The 19,698-nt window shown below is 38.6% G+C and overlaps 1 protein-coding gene across 2 annotated transcripts in view; it reads right to left on the reverse strand.

Annotated features, from left to right (window-relative positions):
• The window catches only part of VSIG1 (V-set and immunoglobulin domain containing 1), a 63,931-nt gene that overhangs the window by 21,967 nt on the left and 22,266 nt on the right, over positions 1-19,698 (reverse strand). Inside the window, exons 2-4 of one of the 2 annotated variants that reach the window (XM_090264490.1) lie at positions 16,328-16,491; positions 13,070-13,177; positions 401-599 (exon numbers count right to left, since the gene is read on the reverse strand). In XM_090264490.1, the coding sequence (XP_090120616.1) occupies positions 401-599; positions 13,070-13,177; positions 16,328-16,491 (471 nt within the window). The remainder of the gene's footprint in view (positions 1-400; positions 600-13,069; positions 13,178-16,327; positions 16,492-19,698) is intronic. The other variant, XM_090264489.1, reaches the window with a different exon arrangement.

Consider the following 19,698-nt stretch of genomic DNA (forward strand, 5'->3'; position numbering starts at 1 on the left):
TAGGAGTGGTAGTAACTTGGCAGTTGTCTCTCCCAGATGGGACTGGCTTTTATCAGAGGTGCCCTATGAAAGAGTTGCTAATGTTCATTTAGTAGGACTGTGCATTGTCCGAAATGGTCTCATTTCATCTTTCAGAGATAGGGATCCCTAGAGGTGGCATCATCTACTGCTGTCTGTCATTTTGGCAGCCCTTTTAGCTTGGCAATTCTTTCAGCATGTTATATGAGTGATTTCTCAGTGTTGCTATATGGGTTGGGGGGAGGGGTGTCTCTAGCTTCCTGATAATCAAAGGAGCAAGGAGGATATTTATCCCTGGGACTTAATTGGCATTATAACCCATGCTCTGGCTCATTCAATGTCCTAAGCTGCCCCAAGAAAAGGCATGAAAAATTGTCCATACCTAACACATTGACTGTGAGAAGGCCTTGATTGTTGCCACCAATATCTGGGGGGTTGTTAACATCACAGGTGTAGGCACCACTATCTGCTGGTTGCACATGCAAAATAGTGATGGATGCGTTATCTGGCTCGTTGGACACTACAATTCGATCTTTAAATCGCCCGCTGGATGCAGCTTGTCCACCTTCAGAATAGTAAATCTAGGACAGAATAATGAGAAAAATGAGAACTGGAGAGTTTCCACGGCTAGGATAAACTACCTGGGGGATCCCTCTATCCAAGGTTACCTTCTTTGATAAGCAGCAGCATTTTCCCTGGGCAAGAAACAGGTCCCTGTGGCTAAGGATTTTTAACTCAGTGGGGGCATTTTAGCTTTCCTACAGCTGTATAAAGCCATTACATCATTTGTGCTCAATGCAGCTTTGTGATAGCATCAGGACAGAGAGGTATGCCTGTCTTACAGACAGTAGACAATTACAACTGATGGGATTAGACACTTAAGTTTAAATTAGAAGATCAAGATGCTTACCTGATGAGTCTACTAGGAGAAAACTCATTATATAAGATAAATGCCTGATGGAAAACCCAAAAGTATCATTTTCTCTCCATTTTATAAACTTAAAAGGGGGTGGGTTGGGTGGGGGAGAGAAATTAGGGGAAAAGGGGACAACTGTAATTGAAAAACCAAAATAAAAAAAAATTATTGTATTTTTTCCATTATCATTTTGTCACCTTATACCTCCTTCCCCCAGCAATCACCACACTGTTGTCCATGCCCATGAGTCCTTTTTCCCTTTTCCTGCATGTTTCCACTTACTTTATTCAATGGGACTATCTGGAATATCGGGTTTCCATAAAAGTTAGAATATTAATGCTCCTATTGTGCACACATACTCCTTTGGAGAAGCAAACTTGGGTTCACCCTGTTAGAATAATATTTCAGAGCAGACAGGCCCCTGAGAAATCATTTGGTTCTATCTTCTCATAATGGACGTGTGAGGATGGGACAAAATAATCCAGAAAAAGGACTAGAAAGTGCTTAGTCAATGGTGCAACTACCTTTCTCCCCATGTGGCAGGAAGTAGAACTGGAATTATTATTTCAATAAGGGCATTCAAACCCAGAGAGATTAAATGATCAATCCAAAGCCATAAGCATTTTTATTATTATAATTTAGTAAGCTTAAGAAATAACTGGATACTAGTCCCATCTCTATGGCAACTATGGGAGCAATGCGGTGAGGTGGAGTCAGAGGACCCAGGTTTTAGTCACGGCTTTCCTCTGACTAACTGTAACAATGTCAGGGGAAGTCATTGTCTCCATGGCAACCTAAATTGTGATAAGAAAGAAAATTATTTAATTTTTTTCATTTAGTTTCCACATATGAATGAGGAACCAAAACAATGTTCTCCCAAGTATGATATGTATTCCTGGAGTATAAGTGCATAAGTTGATTTTAGGTGGTAAATAAATGAAAACTTATTAAAAAGAGACATATCTAGCACATCAAATCTGTGGCCTAATGAATATTATTCCTTGGGTGAAACTAAGATAGATATTTTTAACATTTTAAAGAACCAAGTCAGTATAGAAAGCAGCATTAAATAATACTACTTGTGTACACAAATATGACAAAAATCATAAAGATGAGACATGAATGACCTAAGCGTTAGAATCACTGGTCCCTGAGGTTTCTTTTTTTTTTAATTAATTTTTTTGACAAAAAATTAATATTTTTGTTTTTTTAATTACAGTTGTCCCATTTTCCCCCCATTGCTCTCCCCACCCAGCCAACCCATTCTCCCTCAATCATATTCCCCCCATTGTCCATGTACATGAGTCATTTATACATGTTCTTTAACTAAACCCTTCCCTTACTTATCCCCCTTCTCTGCCTCCCCCTCCCCCCTAATAACTGTTATTCTGTTCCTTGTTCCATTTAGTTCATTTCTTTGTGTTGTTCCTTAGTCTTCTGTATTAGGTGAGATCATATGGTATTTTTCTTTCATTGCCTGGCTTATTTCAATAAGCATAATTCTCTCTAGTTCCATCTATGTTGTTGCAAATGGTAGGAGTACCTTCTTTCTTTCTGCTACATAGTATTCCATTGTGTAAATGTATCACAGTTTTTGGATCCACTCATCTACAGATGGGCACTTAGGCTGTTTTCAGCACTTAGCTATTGTAAACAATGCTGCTATAAACATAGGGTTGCATATGTTTTTTTGAATTAGGGGATTAGGATTTTTCAGGTATAATCCTAGCAGTGAAATCACTGGTTCAAAAGGCAGTTCCATTTTTAGTTTTTTGAGGTAATTCCATGCTGTTTTCCATAGTGGCTGCACCAGTCTGCATTCCCACCAACAGTGCACTAGAGTTCCCATTTCTCTGCATCCTCGCCAGCACTTGTGTTTGTTGATGTGTTGATGATGGCCATTCTGACTGGTGTAAAGTGGTATCTCATCATGGTTTTTATTTGCAGCTCTCTGATGGCTAGTGATGTTGAGCATTCTTTCACGTGTCTATGGACCCTCTGTGTATCCTCCTTAGAGAAGTGTTTGCTCAGGTCTTTTGCCCATTTTTAACAGGGCTGTCTGTCTTCTTGGTGTTGAGAAGTGCAAGTTCTTTATATATTTTGGAGATCAATCTCTTGTCTGAGATATCATTGTCAAATATGTTTTCCCATATGGTTGCTTTCCTTTTCATCTTGCTAATGTTTTCTTTTGCTGAGCAGAAACTCTTTAGTTTATTGTAATCCCATTTGCTTATTTTTTTTCCTTTATTTCTCTCGCCTTAGAAGACATATTGGGGGAATATTGCTACATGGGATATCTGAGATTTTCCTGCCTATGTTTCTTCCAGGACTTCTATGGTGTCACAGCTTACAGTTAAGTCTTCGATCTATCTTGAGTTTATTCTGGTGTGTGGTGTAAGTTGGTGGTCTAGTTTCATTTTTTTGCAGGTCCCTATCCAGTTCTCCCAGCACCATTTGTTGAAGAGGCTCTTCTCACTCCATTTTATACACCTTCTCCCTTTGTCAAATATTAGTTGACCATATAGTCCTGGGTTTATTTCTGGACTCTCTATTCTGTTCCATTGATCTATATGTCTTTTCTTATGCCAGTACCAGACTGTTTTGATCACAGTAACCTTGTAGTATAGTTTGATGTCTGGTATTGTGATTCGTTCTGCTGTGTTCTTCTGTTTCAAGATTGCTTTGGCTATTCAGGGTCTTTTTTGGTTCCATATAAATTTTTGAAGTATTTGTTCAAGGTCTGTGAAATATGCCATTGGTATTTTAATAGGGATTGCATCGAATCTGTAAATTGCTTTGGGTAGTATGGCCATTTTGATTTTGTTAATTCTTCCCATCCATGAACATGGTATTTTCTTTCATTTATTTGTATTTTCCTTAATTTCTTTCTGCAGGGTTATGTAGTTTTCAGAGTACAGGACTTTTATCTCTTTGGTTAAGTTTATTTCTAGATACTTTATTCTTCTTGTTGCTATAGTAAACGGGATTTTCTTTTCTTTTTCTATCTCTGATATTTTGTTGGTGTGCAGAAATGCCTTATATTTCTGTATATTTATTTTGTACCCTATTATTTTCCCAAATTCGCTATTATATCAAGTAGTTTTTTTAGTGGAGTCCATGGGGTTTTCTATGTATATTATCATGTCATCTGCAAATAATGATAGTTTCACTTCCTCTTTCCCAATTTGGATGCTTTTTATTTCTCTTTCTTGTGTGATTGCTGTGGCTAGGACTTCCAGCACTATGTTCAATAGGAGTGGAGAAAGTGGACAGCCTTGTCTAGTTCCTGATTTCAGGGGGAATGCTTTCAGTTTTTCTCCATTGAGTATAATGTTGGCTTCGGGCTTCTCATATATAGCCTTGATTATGTTAAGGTATGCTCCCTCTATTCCCATTTTGCTGAGTGTTTTCATTATAAATGGGTGTTGAATTTTATCAAATGCTTTTTCTGCATCTATTGATATGATCATGTGATTTTTGTTTTTCATTTTTTAGGTCGTTTATTATATTTATTCATTTGTGAATATTAAGCCATCCTTGAATCCCTGGGATGAATCGCACTTGATTGTGGTGTATGGTCCTTTTAACGTTTTCCTCGATCCTGTTTGCCAATATTTTGATGAGGATTTTAGCATCTATGTTCATCAGTGATATTGGCCTGTAGCTTTCTTTCCTTGTTGTGTCTTGACCTGGTTTTGGAATTAGGGTAATACTGGCTACATAGAAAGATTTTGAGATTTTTCCCTCTTTTGGATTTTTTGGAATAGTTTGAGGAGGGTAGGAGTTAGTTCTTCCCTAAATATTTTGTAAAATTCACCTGTGAAGCCATCTGTTCCAGAGATATTGTGTGCCAGGAGATTTTTAATTACTGTTTAATTTTATTCTTTCTTATTGGTCTGTTCAGACTTTCTACTTCTTGATTCAATTTTGGAAGATTATATGTTTCTAGAAATTTGTCCATTTCATCAAGATTGTCAAATTTATTGCCATACAGTTGTTTGTAGTAATTCCTTACAATCCTTTGTATTTCTGTGATATCAGTAATGATTTCTCCTCTTTTGTTTCTGATTTTATTTATTTGGGTTTTCTCTCTCTTTTTCTTGATGAGCCTGGCTAAAGGCTTGTCGATTGTCTTTATCTTTTCAAAGAACCTGCTTCTACTTTTGATGATCTTTTGAATTGTTTGTTTAGTCTCTATGTCATTTAATTCTGCTCTGGTCTTGATGATTTCCTTCCTTCTACTCGCCCTAGGATTTGTTTGTGTTGTTCTAGTTCTTGTACCTGTAGGGTTAGATTTTTTATTTGGGATTCTTCTATCCTTTTCATGTATGCCTGTATTGTTATGAACTTTCCTCTCAGGACTGCTTTTGCTGTGTCCCATAGGTTTTGGGCTGTTGTGTGTTCATTATCATTAGTTTCCAGAAACTTCTTGATTTCTTCCTTGATGTCAGTGTTAACCCATTCATTATTCAATAGCATGTTATTCATTCTTCATGATTTTGATGTCTTTGATTTTTTTTTCCTTGAGGTTGATTTCTAGTTTCAAGGCATTGTGATCTGAAAAGATGCTTGATATAATTTTAATTTTTTTGAATTTGTTGAGGCTTTCTTTGTGTCCTATCATGTGGTCTGTCTTTGAAAATGTACCATGTGGACCTGAAAAAGTGTATATTTTGCTTCTTTGGGGTGAAAAGTTCTATATATATATCAGTTAAGTCCATGTGGCTTAGTGTGTTGTTCAATGCCTGTATATCCTTGGTGTTTCTTTGCTTCAAAGATCTGTCTGTTGTTGATAATGGAGTGTTAAGTCCCCTACTATGAGTGTGTTGCTGTTAATATCCTTCTTGTGGTTTTCTAGTACTTTCTTTATATATTTCAGTGCTCTTATGTTGGGTGTGTATATGTTTACCAGAGTTATAACTTCTTGATTGATTGTTTCCGTAAGAACTATGAAATGTCCTTCTTTGTCCCTGTTTATGGTCCTTGCTTTGAAATTCATTTTGTCTGATATGAGTACTGCTACCCCAGCTATTTTCTTTTTTCTGTCCGTTTGCTTGGAATACGTTTTTATATCCCTTCACTTTCAGTCTATGTAAATCTTTTGTTTTGAGGTGTGTTTTTTGTAACAGCATATATGTGGGTCCTGTTTTTGTATCCATTCCACTACCCTATGTCTTTTAATTGGAGCTTTTAGTCCATATACATTTAAGGTTATTATTGACGTGTATTTATTCATTTCCCTTTGTACCTGTGTTCTCCTTCCCTTTTCTTCTTCTTCTTTTTTAAGCATTCCTTTTAGCATCTCTTGTAATGCTGGTTTGGTAGAGATCTATTCTTTTAGTCTTCCTTTGTCTGACAAACTTCTTATTTCCCTTTCTAATTTGAATGAGAGCCTTTCTGGTAGAGTATTCTTGGTTGTAGGCCTTTGTTTTTCATTGCTTGAAGTATTTTTGACCATTCTATTCTGGCTTACAGTGTTTCTGTTGAGAAATCGGTTGATAGCCTTATTGGATCTCACTTGTATGTTACTTGCTGTTTTTCTCTTGTTGTTTTTAGGATTCTCATTTTGTCTTTGAATGTTGCCATTTTAATTACGATGTGCCTTGGAGTGGGCATTTGGGCATTCCTCTTCATTGGAACTTTCTATGCTCCCTGGACTTGCATGACTTTTCCTCTCATTGGATTGGAAAATTTTCTGTCATTACCTTTCTTATCAGGATTTCTATCCCTTGCTTTTCTTCTTCTCCTTCTTGTATCTCTATGATTCGAATATTGTTTTGTCTCACATTGTCTTGCAGTTCTCTTCAACCTTCTTCATACTTTTTCAATCTGTTTTCACTTCGTTGTATTCTCTGGGAATTTTTTTCTACATTGTCCTCTAACTCACTGATTTGATCCTCTGCTTTGTTTAGCCTGCTTTTGATTGATTCTATTGTGTTCTTCTGTTCAAAAATTCTATTCTTCATTTCTTCCTGTTTCTTATTAATAGTTTCTATGTCCCTTTTTATGCTGGTGTAGTTCTCTGTAAGTTCCCTGTAGTTTTCTTGGAGCTGTCGGTAATTTCCTTGGAGTTTGTCGTAGTTATCTTTGAGGTTGTCAGGTATATTGAGCTTCTTCATCACCATTATTTTGAATTCCATGTCTGATAGTTGGCTTATGTATATTCCATCTACCTCTCTTTCTGGGGATTCCTCTTTTCCTTTCATTGGGATGTTGTTTCTGAGTCTTCCCATGTTGTATTGTTCTTGTTTGTTTTTGCTTATTAGATTTGTCTGTTTTGATTTCTCACCTTTGTGGTATGAGATTCTTTACAGAAGACCTGGAGATTTCAATGGTGCAATCTCTTTTGATCTCCTGAGCCTGACATTCTTGTGATACCCTTTATGTCGTTTGTTTATGCTGTCTGGTTATATTTCAGTTACTCTTTAGTGGGACCTTCCTTCTGGCTAGTGGATTGAGAGTCACTCTGCCCACCTTGTCTTGAGTTCTTTTGTGGATATGCTGTTAAAACATAAACACACAGCCCAGGCAAGAAACCCACACCCTCAAAAATATCCCCCACTGTCTATCCCTCTATTTTCAGTGAATGAGCCAGTATTAATACAAATGTAGTGAGGTTGAAACTATTATACTATAGAAAAAATAGAGAAGAGTTGTTTTAAATGAAAAAAAAAAAGGATGATTTTTGAGGGGGGTGATAGAACTATAATAGTAGGAAGTAAGATCAAGGTTATGCAAGACAGTAAGTAATATTTACATTGTGTGTTAAAAAAAGAGAGAGGAAAGAATGTAGAGTAAAGTAGGAAAGTGGAAGTGTATAGTATTAGGTTTATATAGCAGTTACGTGCTATATATTTAGTATGAAAGGGAGGCTAAACAAAATAGACAAACAAACAAAAAAAATTGTAGAAGAAGAATGGAAGGAAGAGAAGGTATGAAACAGATTAATGAGATAGTTTTAAAGAACAGAATAAAATTAAAAAATAAAAATAATAAAATAAAAAATATATAATCAAAAAATAATGATATATGAAAAAATATTTGTATAAAAAAAAAGAAAGAAAGAAAGTTTTTACTCAGTTCAGCCTTTGTGTGCAGTCTTCTTTTTCTGGATCCACACCTGGTCGAAATTCCATGAGTTTCAAATTTTTTCTGGCTGCCTGGCTGTGAGGAGATCTGGCTGATTTCTGTGGCTGCTTTTCACTCACTCGTAGGCCTGCTGTAACTTTCTGCTGTGAGCCCCTTTCTGCTGAGTTGGGTCTCTCCCTACTTGTCCTGCAGCACCCTCCAGGAGTCCTCAGGCTTCTCTAGCAATGCTGTTCTGTTGGCAAGCCAGCGCACATGTTCCTAGTCCCCGCCCAGCCTTGGTTCCTGTCTCCACTCCTCCTCCCAAGAAGTCTCTATGCTCCAAGCCACAGCACCTGGCTGTGTCTGTCCCTGGCTGGTCGTGTCTCACCATTCGTCTGTGCACACTGCTGGCCTACCTGTGGCCCCCACCTAGTCCGTGTTTCTGTCGCAGCTCTCCCAGCCCAGCTCCACTCCTTTCTGTTCAGTGGCGCCACGTTGCGTGCACCAGGGCCTTGGGGCCGCCATCTCAGACTTACCAGTCCAGGGGTTCTCTACCCAGACTCAGTTTACACAGCTTCCCATAGTCTGGGCTGCTCACCATCCTCCTGTACCTCCGGCTGTTTCAAGGAAACCTTCCTATTGTCTCCCTCAGGGATTCTGCTGGTCCCAGCGCCTACAGCAAGCAGCAGTTTCCAGGTAGATCCCAGCCAGTGAGCCAGTCTGCAGCTGCCCCTCTGGGGTGTGGTGCGGCAGCAGCGCCAGGCTCGGTGGGCCCAGTGACTGGGATGGGGTGGCCCAGAGACTCCCCTTGAGAGCACGGGCAAGCCTTTTGCCCTTTTCCACTCTGCTCTCGGACTCTCTTCCCTGCTTGCGCTGTTGGAAATTCGCACTCACTCGTCTCCGTGTTTGTACTTTAAACCTTTCTGGGATAGGAGCAAGCAGACAACACTGCTACCTACTCTGCCACCATCTTCCCCCCCTTTCGGTTTCTTCATAATATACAGTCTATGTACATACTTTGCTAGTTTCATACAAATGTGTATAATTGAAATAATTTTTATTTATTATTCAATAAACTGGTACTGCCCTAGTCCAGTGAAATCAATGAATATTTTAATAAAATCTACTTGAAGAGTCTTATGGTTCAGTCTTCCCACTTTATAGAGGAAAATGAAGCACAGAGATGCTAACAGCTGGGACAATTCTAGAACCCAATTCTTTTAATTCCTTGACTAGTGCTCTTTACCTTAATAGGCTAATGAGAGAAGAAAGGTAATCAGCAAAACCAAAGATATTGTCTAGATAAATTTAAAAATACTGTCGTTCAAGAAGAAAGCCAATATATTTTTAAACTAAGGCAGAAAGGTAGATCCAGAGGGAAAATCAAAGGAAAAAAGCATATTTAAAGAGATAACTTGTCTCCTCTCTAACACCAGCTAGCTTTCTTTCCTGCCCTAAATGAGTCATTTATAATATAATTCATTCATTCACACCTACTGAAATTACAAACTTTTGCCCCAGAGAGGTCTTGTTTAATTGACAGACCAGTATTCAAGTGGGCCAGGAGGAAGTTCAATTCATCAAAGATCTATTCCCTTCATTTGAGTTGACACTCAAGATAACAAGGTTTCCATTTCACTGGCCAGCAGTGGGCTTATTTACTTTCTAATCAACAATTTGAGTTTCTGTGGACTGTTACCGGGAACACAGCCTGCATGCAGTCCATCAGGGGAGCTCTTTACTACTTGAATATCTGACTGATTCCCCTGCTCCCAGGAAGGCTGGGAGTAGGGCAGCCTGTTTTATACTGAGGTTTGAAGACATCACATGTGATATGACATCAGTTTTACCTATGACCCACAGTAAGTCCCAGAGGATCTAGGTGAAAAATCCTTCCTTTTGCAGAGATCAAGGTGCCAAGAGAGTGTGGTTTAGGCCAAGACTAGGACATGAAAAGAAGCTATTGTAAAAGTCTCACAGTTAGGCATGAATCAAGGTGAAATGATCAAATAAACCATGAGGCCCTGAACTTGTAACTTCCCTATGAAAAGGACCTCCACGAATTCTTCTACCCTGGCTCCTTAAACTGTAGCTTATATTCTGCCCTCTCACAAATAACAGTAAAGGGTGTCAGGGAGAGGATGGGGTAAGGAAAAAGAACAATGGAGATCTAAAAAGGACAGGATTGGCCTCCAGGTGTTGTGTGAGGAGGAAAGCCCCCAGGGCTACCTATGTGGCCAGATGCATAGACAGAGGGGCTTTCTGTTAGGGGAAGTCCACATTGTCACACTGTCCTCATAAAGAAAAAAATACAATGTTTTCCTAAAACTGCTTATCTAATCTCACAGGAAGGACTGCAACTTGATTCCATTTTCCACAAAGAATAACTCTTTTAAAAATCAAAGCTAAACAATGATCAAGGCCTGGCCATGATCCTGTGAGGCTTGCATACTTTTGAAAGAAAGTGTATAGTCAATTTAGAGATCAAAGCAATGAGGTCCAGGAAAAGCCATGGATATGCAACAAGCTACATCCTTTGCTGGGAGTGGTTGGAGGAGTCTGCTTTAAGGAAATCTATCCAAGTGTTTCCTTAAGTGTGCTTGTTAATTTTATGCCCACTTGCCCTTTGTGGTTTTGTTTATGGCAGACTTCCCTACTTTTCCCTCAGGGTTCTCTCTGCCTGTCCATTGGTGATGTTAGAGGCTGAATGTAGAATCATAATAGCACACTCATTATAAGACCTCTGAGACATCACTTATTCATGGGTTCTAACATCGCAGAGCCTTAAGAAGCAGATGGATATGAGAAATATGGGAAGTGGCTGGGAGGGACTGGTGGATAGTCGTAAGATCAGAGAGAATAGTGAGGACTGTGGTGAACTGGAGATCCAACACAAATAAGACTTCCAAAGTGTGGAAACAAACAAAATACTGGATTGGCCAACAAACATGCATCCACTAGCCAAATAAGGCCCAGAGTCCTCTAGTTTGCAATCTCTGATTCATCCTCTTCTATTACATAAAAGGACACTATGCAACCCCTCAAGGGAGTGATTTTCCCAAGGTCACAAAATTTATTGTCAGACCTGGAATCCAGACCTCCCAATTCCTGCTGAACATATTGAAATGGTACTCACAGTCCTGACTTAGGTGAGGAAGATGATTTCCAGGAAACCTTCTGCTTTTGGGACCATTCCATCTCTTACTCCAGCCTAACATTTTTTCTACCAATTACTGCTATTCATTGGCATGATGCTTCTTCCCATGCAGAGTAAGTTCACCACACGATGCTTTCAATGTCTGCCAGCTACAATAACAGCCTTTCCCCTCCTACTGTGCCAAGTTCCTATTCACATGAGGTCATGCAGCTTGGAGCCATATTTGTCCAAAAAGATTTTTTTCCTCAGCTTTGTGACACTGCTCTCTAACTAGAGGGTGGTGTATAAAAAAGAGGGTTGAAAGTACCGAGTCTTCTTTCTTTTTGAACCTGAGTTGCAGTTACTAAATGTGTTTAGCCTCCAGAGCTGATTCTGTGGGTCCTTTCTGGAAATGTGGAGGGTATAGAAGTCCACAACAATCACCCATTCTTTCCCTTCCAGCTTCTTGCTTTCCTGCACTGTTCACAAAGGGGAGAGCCATAGAAGAGGGTGGGTGTAGGGTAGCAATGGTCTCAAGCCCAGAATTTTTTTCTGCACTGTACTAGAGGGCTAGGATTGCATACAGAACAAATGTGGCACCAAAAGGAAGATTTCTTGTCCACAAACCACTCCCTTCCCAATCTGTCATTTGCCTAAAATACCTACCATTTAAATAGCTTTTAGGGGGTGAAGACATGGAAAGTCTATGCTTAAATTATTTTCTTCAGAAAATAACAAAATAAACTACCACCAGTCCCTAACATCTTAACATTCAATTAACTTATCAAAATTATCAAGAATAGACACAGAATAGATAAACTCTGATGGGGGGGTGGGAAGAGAAGAACTTATAGAGTTTCTCAATGGCTGTTACACTGGCACTTTGGGCAGACAATTCTTTCTTATGTGGGTCCATGCTATATATTGCAAGACACTTAGCATCTAAATGTTGTGTTGCTCCCATTTATAACAATTAAACCAACTGTCTGTCATTTTCAAATGCCCCTAAGGAGGTGGAACACCTCCACTCTGCCAACATTTGAAAAGCACTTGAACTAATGCTATCTGTAGAGGACAGGATAGGTTGGAAGAATCTGAGCAGTCAGAGAATATGAAGACACTAGGTAGGTTCTGGATAGTTGTTCACACTATATATGTGTTGGGAAGTTGACTATGGCCAAGGGTTTCTTCCACTATGGATATTCTAGAAAATTAAGTATTGTCTGAGAGATCCATGTTAAGTAAGATCAATGCCTGTTCTGCTCAAAGGCAGCTTAGGTCTCTGAAGCTTTACCATTGACTGGCTGGGTGGAAGAGGAGGACACTGTTATGATCAGAGGGACACTAAACTACCTAAAACTTCCATGCTAGTCTGCCTGTCCCAAGACCTAGAGTTTTCAGCTAAGAGTCCCTGCTGAGGGGGTTATCATCTGAAGCTGTCCATGTCTTCTGAGAGGGGTGCTTCTCTAAGATGAGGACCATGCCAAAGAATATCCTGGCCTCCCAAAGAGTTGCATGATACTCGTGTAAACCCCATTCACCAAAAGAACCCCTTGGAGGACATAGTAAGAGATAACATCCCCACCCCACCCCTATCCCCTGCCAGACATTGAGAGCTCAGAGTCAACTGCTCTGTTATAACACAATTATTTGGGGGGAAGAGGAGAATATGAGCCTATGGCAAAAGTTGACCACTTCCCTGCTCAATAGGGCAGCAATAGGGGCCTGAACCTTTTGGAAGAGGATAAAAAGAATTCCAGATATTGGCATGAGAAGGCAAACTCATGGCTCTCCCAGTTGCCAGGGGTTTGTGCTGATCTGGATTATTACCAAACTCTGGCCCTCCCTTTATACTCCTAAAAGCTGGCACTATTGTCCTAAAGACTCCAAACAATGAAGGGGTTCAGTAGTACATCAAGAGGTGTTCTTACCTTAGAGGTCCAGCTACATCTTCCCCGAGCATCTCTTGCATGCACCATTTTTAGACACTGACTGACTGCCTTTTCCTCCGTACCCTCAGTGTTGAGGCACCGGTTGTGCTGTGTTTGAGCAGAAATGGGTGGATCTGAGAGCTGAATGCGAAATGGTATACTGCCACATCAACCCAGGAGTTGAAGTGAATTACTCAGCAGTCAGTTTGGAAATATCTTACTGCCATGAATCATAGAATTGTTTAATAGCACAGCAGTCTTTTTTAATCATCCCCTAAACAAACGTCCCATTAGCCATTCCTAGATTAACATACAAGATGCTCTACAGGATTCTGAAGGCATGGAAGTGCTCAAAGAAGAAACAAATTTGAAATAGAAGCCAAATTTCATTTTGAAAAAATACCATCTCAACTGAAGATAACTGTAACCTCTTTGTTGAGCAGGTTCTCTGTTCAGGGAAAAGGAGCAGGCAGAGAAAGAACCTGAGTCTTCCCTTTAGCCACAGAAACCCGAAAGGCAATGGAACTGGAAAACATTTCTGAGCCAGAATTCCCCCAAGAGCTCTGTCCCAGCTGGGCAGCTATACAAAGTGTATGCTCTACAGGCTGGATTCCCTAGTGCTCATGACTGAGGGGTACGTATGGGATAGAGATTTTGCAAAATCACCATTTTGTGAGTAGTGTTGCTGATAATGATAACTCACATTCATTGAACGGTTACTACATGTAAAACTTCCTAGTGCTTCACAAGTGTCATCTCATTAAGTTTTCACAGTAAACCTATAAAGTAGGTAAGTAGCCCCATTTCACAGATGGAAAAACTGAACCTCTGAAAGCTCAAGTGACTTGTCTAAGGTCATCAAGCCAGCAAGTAACTAGAAGGACAAGGAGTAGAACTAATGGGTGGTTTCCACTGGGGCTCCAAAACTACTCATCTGGAAGAGCAGAGAAAAGCACATGTCTGCACTATATGGAGGAAAATGGGGAGGGACTCAAGTCTATAGCTAAAGAGACCTAAGAATGGTTATAATGGGGATCTTTCTGGGGCAAGGAAGAGAAAGCCTGCCTTTTTGGAGGTGATTTTCACTGTCTCCAAGTCAAGAGCTGACCCTAATTCACACTGTCTTCTATGTGGCTTAAGAAGCAAAAACAGCACAGGTCTTATGCTCTTCAAGAAATACCTAGAATGTTTTATGATCAAGGAGCACGTTCTTGCTAATCAAGTGGTTCAGTGCAGAATATCTCTTTTGATTTGGACATCTCAAAAGAATAAATACCTTAAATTACTTGCCCTGCCTATATCAGACATTTTGAAGAATAAGGCAAGTGGCAAGTAAATAAGCTATTAATAAATACTTATTTTTAATAGGTTTTCTTTCTAAAGTTCTAAGAGATGTCCTAAGTGCAAGTCACACTTGGTTCAATAATCTACACCTTCTTTCTCTCCATTTCCAGGTCTAGAATAAAGTTGTTGGTCACAGATCCTTGGCCCCTGCATCTCTGAGCTTCTCACCAACCACACAATTCAACCAAGAGGTGACCTTATAGACTCCAGCATCAGAGGATGCATGAAGAAGAATTTGTGTTTTTGAATTCAGACAGGCCTAGCCTGGTCTGAGGGAAGTTGAGGACATTTTGATTTGGGGACCAAGCTTAAAAATGTTTTCTCAAAATATATATGGCAAGGCCTCTCTAAATTCAGCCCTTACTGGAAAAAATGAGATAAAGAATGTACTGAAAAGACTAGTTAGGAATGTAAATTTTAAGAAAGAAAAAACATCATGTGATTATTGTCATCTACAATCTAAGGGAGCAGTCTACTTTCTCAGCTAACTGCAACATGTGAGGTCTTGGGTCAGGACTTTTTGGGTGATGGAAACTGGTAGACTTACTGTTGCTGCTGCTGATGATGTTGATCAGTGTTTACAAGGGTGAAAACTTACAGGGGTCTATATTAGTTTTCAAGTATTTTCATATACATTATGTCAGTTGATTACCCATGACATATGTAAGAGTCTTACTGTTCTACCATATTATAAGAGAGGCATAGAGTGATTCAGATACGGGTCTAAGGTAACTAGTACTGAGCAAAATTGTTGAACTTTGGCTAGAGGGCGGAATTGATTAAATCTCCTCTTGAATGGTGTTTCCTGCTAAACAAGTGTTCAGGGTCTCTGGTGAAGAGATGACTCAGCATGTCCAAAAAACTAGTGATGGCTGAAGCAACATTGGCCAAGGTGTAGGTCCTCCAAGCTAACATCCTTCCTCTTCTTCAGCTCTGCCCTTGAGCTTCCTCCAGTCTACTCAACTGGCTCTCCCTCTATCTTTCTACCAATCAAAACCTTTCCTTTCTTTCCTTCAAGGCTCAGCTCAACTACATCCAGCTATTTCAAATTACATTGATTTGTCTTTTCTCTGAATTTATTGCTTTGGATTATACATCATTTTGAAAACCTTAATTAAAGCTATAGAGATTTTCTGTTCAGTAATATGTGTTGGAATATGTGCTTACACACTCATACATACACACATAGACATACACACACACACTTTGAGTATAAAATTTTAATCCTTGGGCTAATTTAAAGATGCAATTACCCCTAAGGTCAGATGGAGAAAACCTGGGAATAGGCAGCATGCAGGTAGAATCAGTTTCCTCATTTGACTTTCACACACCCTCCTCTGCCAACCTCCTCCCCCAGACATTAGCTTACCTTATTATCCCCTATCCTATAGCTTCCTGCTGCCTTTGTTTATGCAGAGTTAATCAATACCTTGGCACTTCTCCACCTATCTGGGACTCTCATTCAACCAGGACTCAGTCTGGTACAATGAGCTAGCTCACTTGACAGGCAGATCCCAGATACTGAGTCTGACAGAGACCTACAGATCAATTAGGACATGAATTTGAACTAGGGTATTCTGGAAATAATAGTGAGAAAGACTTTTTTGAGGGGAGGAACCCTTTTCAGAACTGCTCATGTCACCTATGAGAAGGACCATTTCTATCTACTCTGGAATACCTGATATACTTGAGGTTGACATACACATAATTGAGATAACAGGCTATAACTGAAAATGAAGAGAGGCCAAAGGCCAAGTCACTTACTTGATGGTATTTTCTAAACAGCTATCTTCAAATTCTTTGTATCTGAGGTTCTGCCACTGTTGTCACTGGCTTACCATTCCTTCACACACTTATTTCAACAGTTTATGTCAGAACTACTAAAGGGGAATTGTTTATAAATAAAGTACTTACAGTAATTGGATGTGACTCCTTCTTATCAGAGAAGGACCACTGGATGGAAAGATTGTCCTGGGAGGCCACAGTGCTGGTGTAGGTGCAGATGAGAGTGACATTAGATCCAATAGTCACATTCACAACACTGTTTGGGATGGTCACTTGCACCACATTTACTCGACCTGAAAAGATAATCATAAAAAATTAATGGTCCATACTCACATTCTGATGACATTTTTTTCATTACAAAACACTTTCAATGACATCTTATTTGAGAAATTCAAGGTGAAGAGGATAAGGTAGAATGAACCATTTAGGAAAGTTGGGCAAGTAACTGGCATGGAGCAAGGGAGTTTTTAACAAATTATGATATGAATATACTCAAATCCTAAGTGATGGTGAGGTGATAGCACTGAACTGGGAATTTCTTCTGTGTAAGAATGGCCTTGGTCACTTCTTGTCCTTTTGGATAAGACCAAATGAAGAATGGCCTTGAATGGAGGTTCTTAAATTGTTGTCCAGGGTATCGCAAAGGTCCAGAATTATGAGAAAATCCAATTTTCTCAGAACTTAGGGGGTCCCTTAGACATGGGACTTTACATTTTAAAACCAGGTAAGTCTCAGTGCTTAAACCAGATAAGTCCCAGGAAAACAAGGATGAGTTTGTGCCCTATCTGTAAGATCATTTTATTAACTAAGAGATTAAAATTATATTCATAATAATAAGATGTTATTTTTCTGTTTCACTCCCATCCACTCATGAGTGTACAATGTAGTGTTCTAGAAGCTACACAGTAATGATGTTACTGCTCTGGTAACTAATGGAATGTGTGCTTGTGTATTTTTGTGTTTACTTCTTTTTGATTTACTTGCTAATACAGTAAATACAGATAGAAACAACTCACATAGCAAAAACTCCTTAGAGTCGCTAATATTTTTATTAAAAATTGTATAGAATTAAATGCATATACATACATACAAGTACAAGTAAAAATAGACAAGTATGAATAAGCCCGGTAGATGATATAAATGTCAGTGTCCTGGTTGTGATTTTACACTATAGTTTTACAATATGTTACCATGCAGGGTAGGGTTGTGTAAAGACATAGGATGTCTACCTTCTTAAAAAAATTAATGATGCAGGATCTACAGTGATATCCTATATTTTATTACTTGTGTTGATTTTTTGTGTCTTATCAATTTTTATTTTTACCAGTCTTGCTAGAAGTTTGTCAATTTTATTTACTGATACTTTTCCAAAGAACCAGATTTCTATTTCAATTAATTTTCACTACAATTTTCTTATTTTAATTCCAGACTTCAGCTCTTTTTTTAATCCCTTGAATTATGTTTTTAATAGAAACTTAAAAACCACATGTTTATAGTTTGGAAGGCAAGGTGACCTTTTTTTTACCTCTCTTTTGTACAGGGCATATTTCATTTGAAACTTAGTTACCAGACCTTGTGGTTCTTCTATCCAATGATTAGAAAAGTGCCACAAAAACAATAAGGCATTTGCACAGACACCTCTGCTCAGTCCAGTTCTTCAAACATCTTGGCATTCAAGATTCAGAGAAAAAATGTTTTTATTCTGGTTGGGGGTGATCCACACAGGAAGAATAACCTCATCATCTTCTTCATTGGTTCTTGGTACCGGAACAGAAACAGGTTCTGAAGGATAAAAGCCATTTTCTCTTCAAACCATCAGTGGCTTATTCACCACATCAACCTTGATTAGAGAATCCCCTACCAAAAGCCACAACCATAGAAGAAATGATACATTTTTGTCACTGAACCAGCCATAGTGACTTCAGCTCTTAATTATTTTCTTCTTTGTGCTTGCTTTGGGATTATTTTGTCTTTCTTTTTCTAGATCCTTGCTGTGGAAACTTCAATTAATGATGAGACATTTCTTCATTTCTAATGTAGGCATTAGGTATTATAAATTTCTCTCTCAGGAGCGCTTTGGTTGCATGTTACATATTTTTATATGTGATATTTTTGTTTGTATTCAGTTTATGTGTATTTTTAAATTTTTCTTTGAGACTTCATCTTTGATCCATACATTGTTTAAAAGTGTTTTGTATACCACTTTACACCAGTCATAATGGCCATCATCAACAAATCAACAAACAACAAATGCTGGCGAGGATGTGGAGAAACGGGAACCCTAGTGCACTGTTGGTGGGAATGCGGACTGGTGCAGCCACTGTGGAAAACAATATGGAATTTCCTCAAAAAACTAAAAATGGAACTGCCTTTTGAATCAGTGATTCCATTGCTAGAATTATACCTGAATAATCCTGAAAACCCAATTCAAAAGAACTTATGCACCCCTATGTTCATAGCAGTGCTATTTACAATAGCCAAGTGCTGGAAACAGCCTAAGTGCCCATCTGTAGATGAGTAGATCCAAAAACTGTGATACATTTACACAATGGAATACTATGCAGCAGAAAGAAAGAAGGAACTCCTGCCATTTGCGACAACATGGATGGAACTAGAGAGAATTATGCTTAGCAAAATAAGCAATGAAAGAAAAATACCATATGATATCACCTGATACAGGAGACTAATGAAGAACACAAACAAATAAAGAAAATTGAATAAGGAACAGAATAACAGTTATCAGGGGGAGAGAGAAGTAAGTAAGTAGGGGAAGGGTTTAGTAAAGGAACTAGTATAAATAACCCATGGACATGGACAACAGGGTAAGGATTGACTGTAGGAGAAGAAGTGGGCTGGGTGGGGCTAGGGGAGCAATGGGGTAAAAAGTGGGACAGCTGTAATAGAAAAACAATAAAAATAAAATTTAAAAACGAATGAGGGATAACTTTATGATACTATGAATGATATCTTAAAAATAAGATGGAAAGGGAACAAAGTAGGAAAAATGTATAGTTTCTTATAAATAAATAAAATAATGTACTATTATTTAAAAAATAAAAAATGTTTTGTATAATTTTCAAGTGTTTAAAGACTGTATTTCAGTTCTTAATTTCTAGTTTTATTACATTGTGCTCAGAGAAGAGACCTATAAGATTTCAATTAAAAAATGATTTTTGATGTCGGTTTTATGTCCATGCACATGATCTATTTGGTAAATGTTCCATGGGTGCTTGGGGAGGAAAGGTGCATTCTGCTGTTACTGGATGAAGTGTTCTATACAAAGGGATATACTTTAAAACAATAAATACTCACCGAGATAGACCAAGTTATGGGCCATAAAACAAACTTCAACAAATTTAAAAGAACAGAAGTTATATAATGTTTGCTGTCAGACACCAATGGAATTAAAGTAGAAATCAATAACACAGAAAGTCCCAAAATACATGGTGGTTAAATAGTACACATCTAAATAACAAATTGTTCAAAAGAAATCTCAAAAG

This window comes from Furipterus horrens, unplaced genomic scaffold (genome assembly GCF_987537825.1).
Source record: "Furipterus horrens unplaced genomic scaffold, mFurHor1.1.pri manual_scaffold_17, whole genome shotgun sequence".
NCBI lineage: Eukaryota > Metazoa > Chordata > Mammalia > Chiroptera > Furipteridae > Furipterus > Furipterus horrens.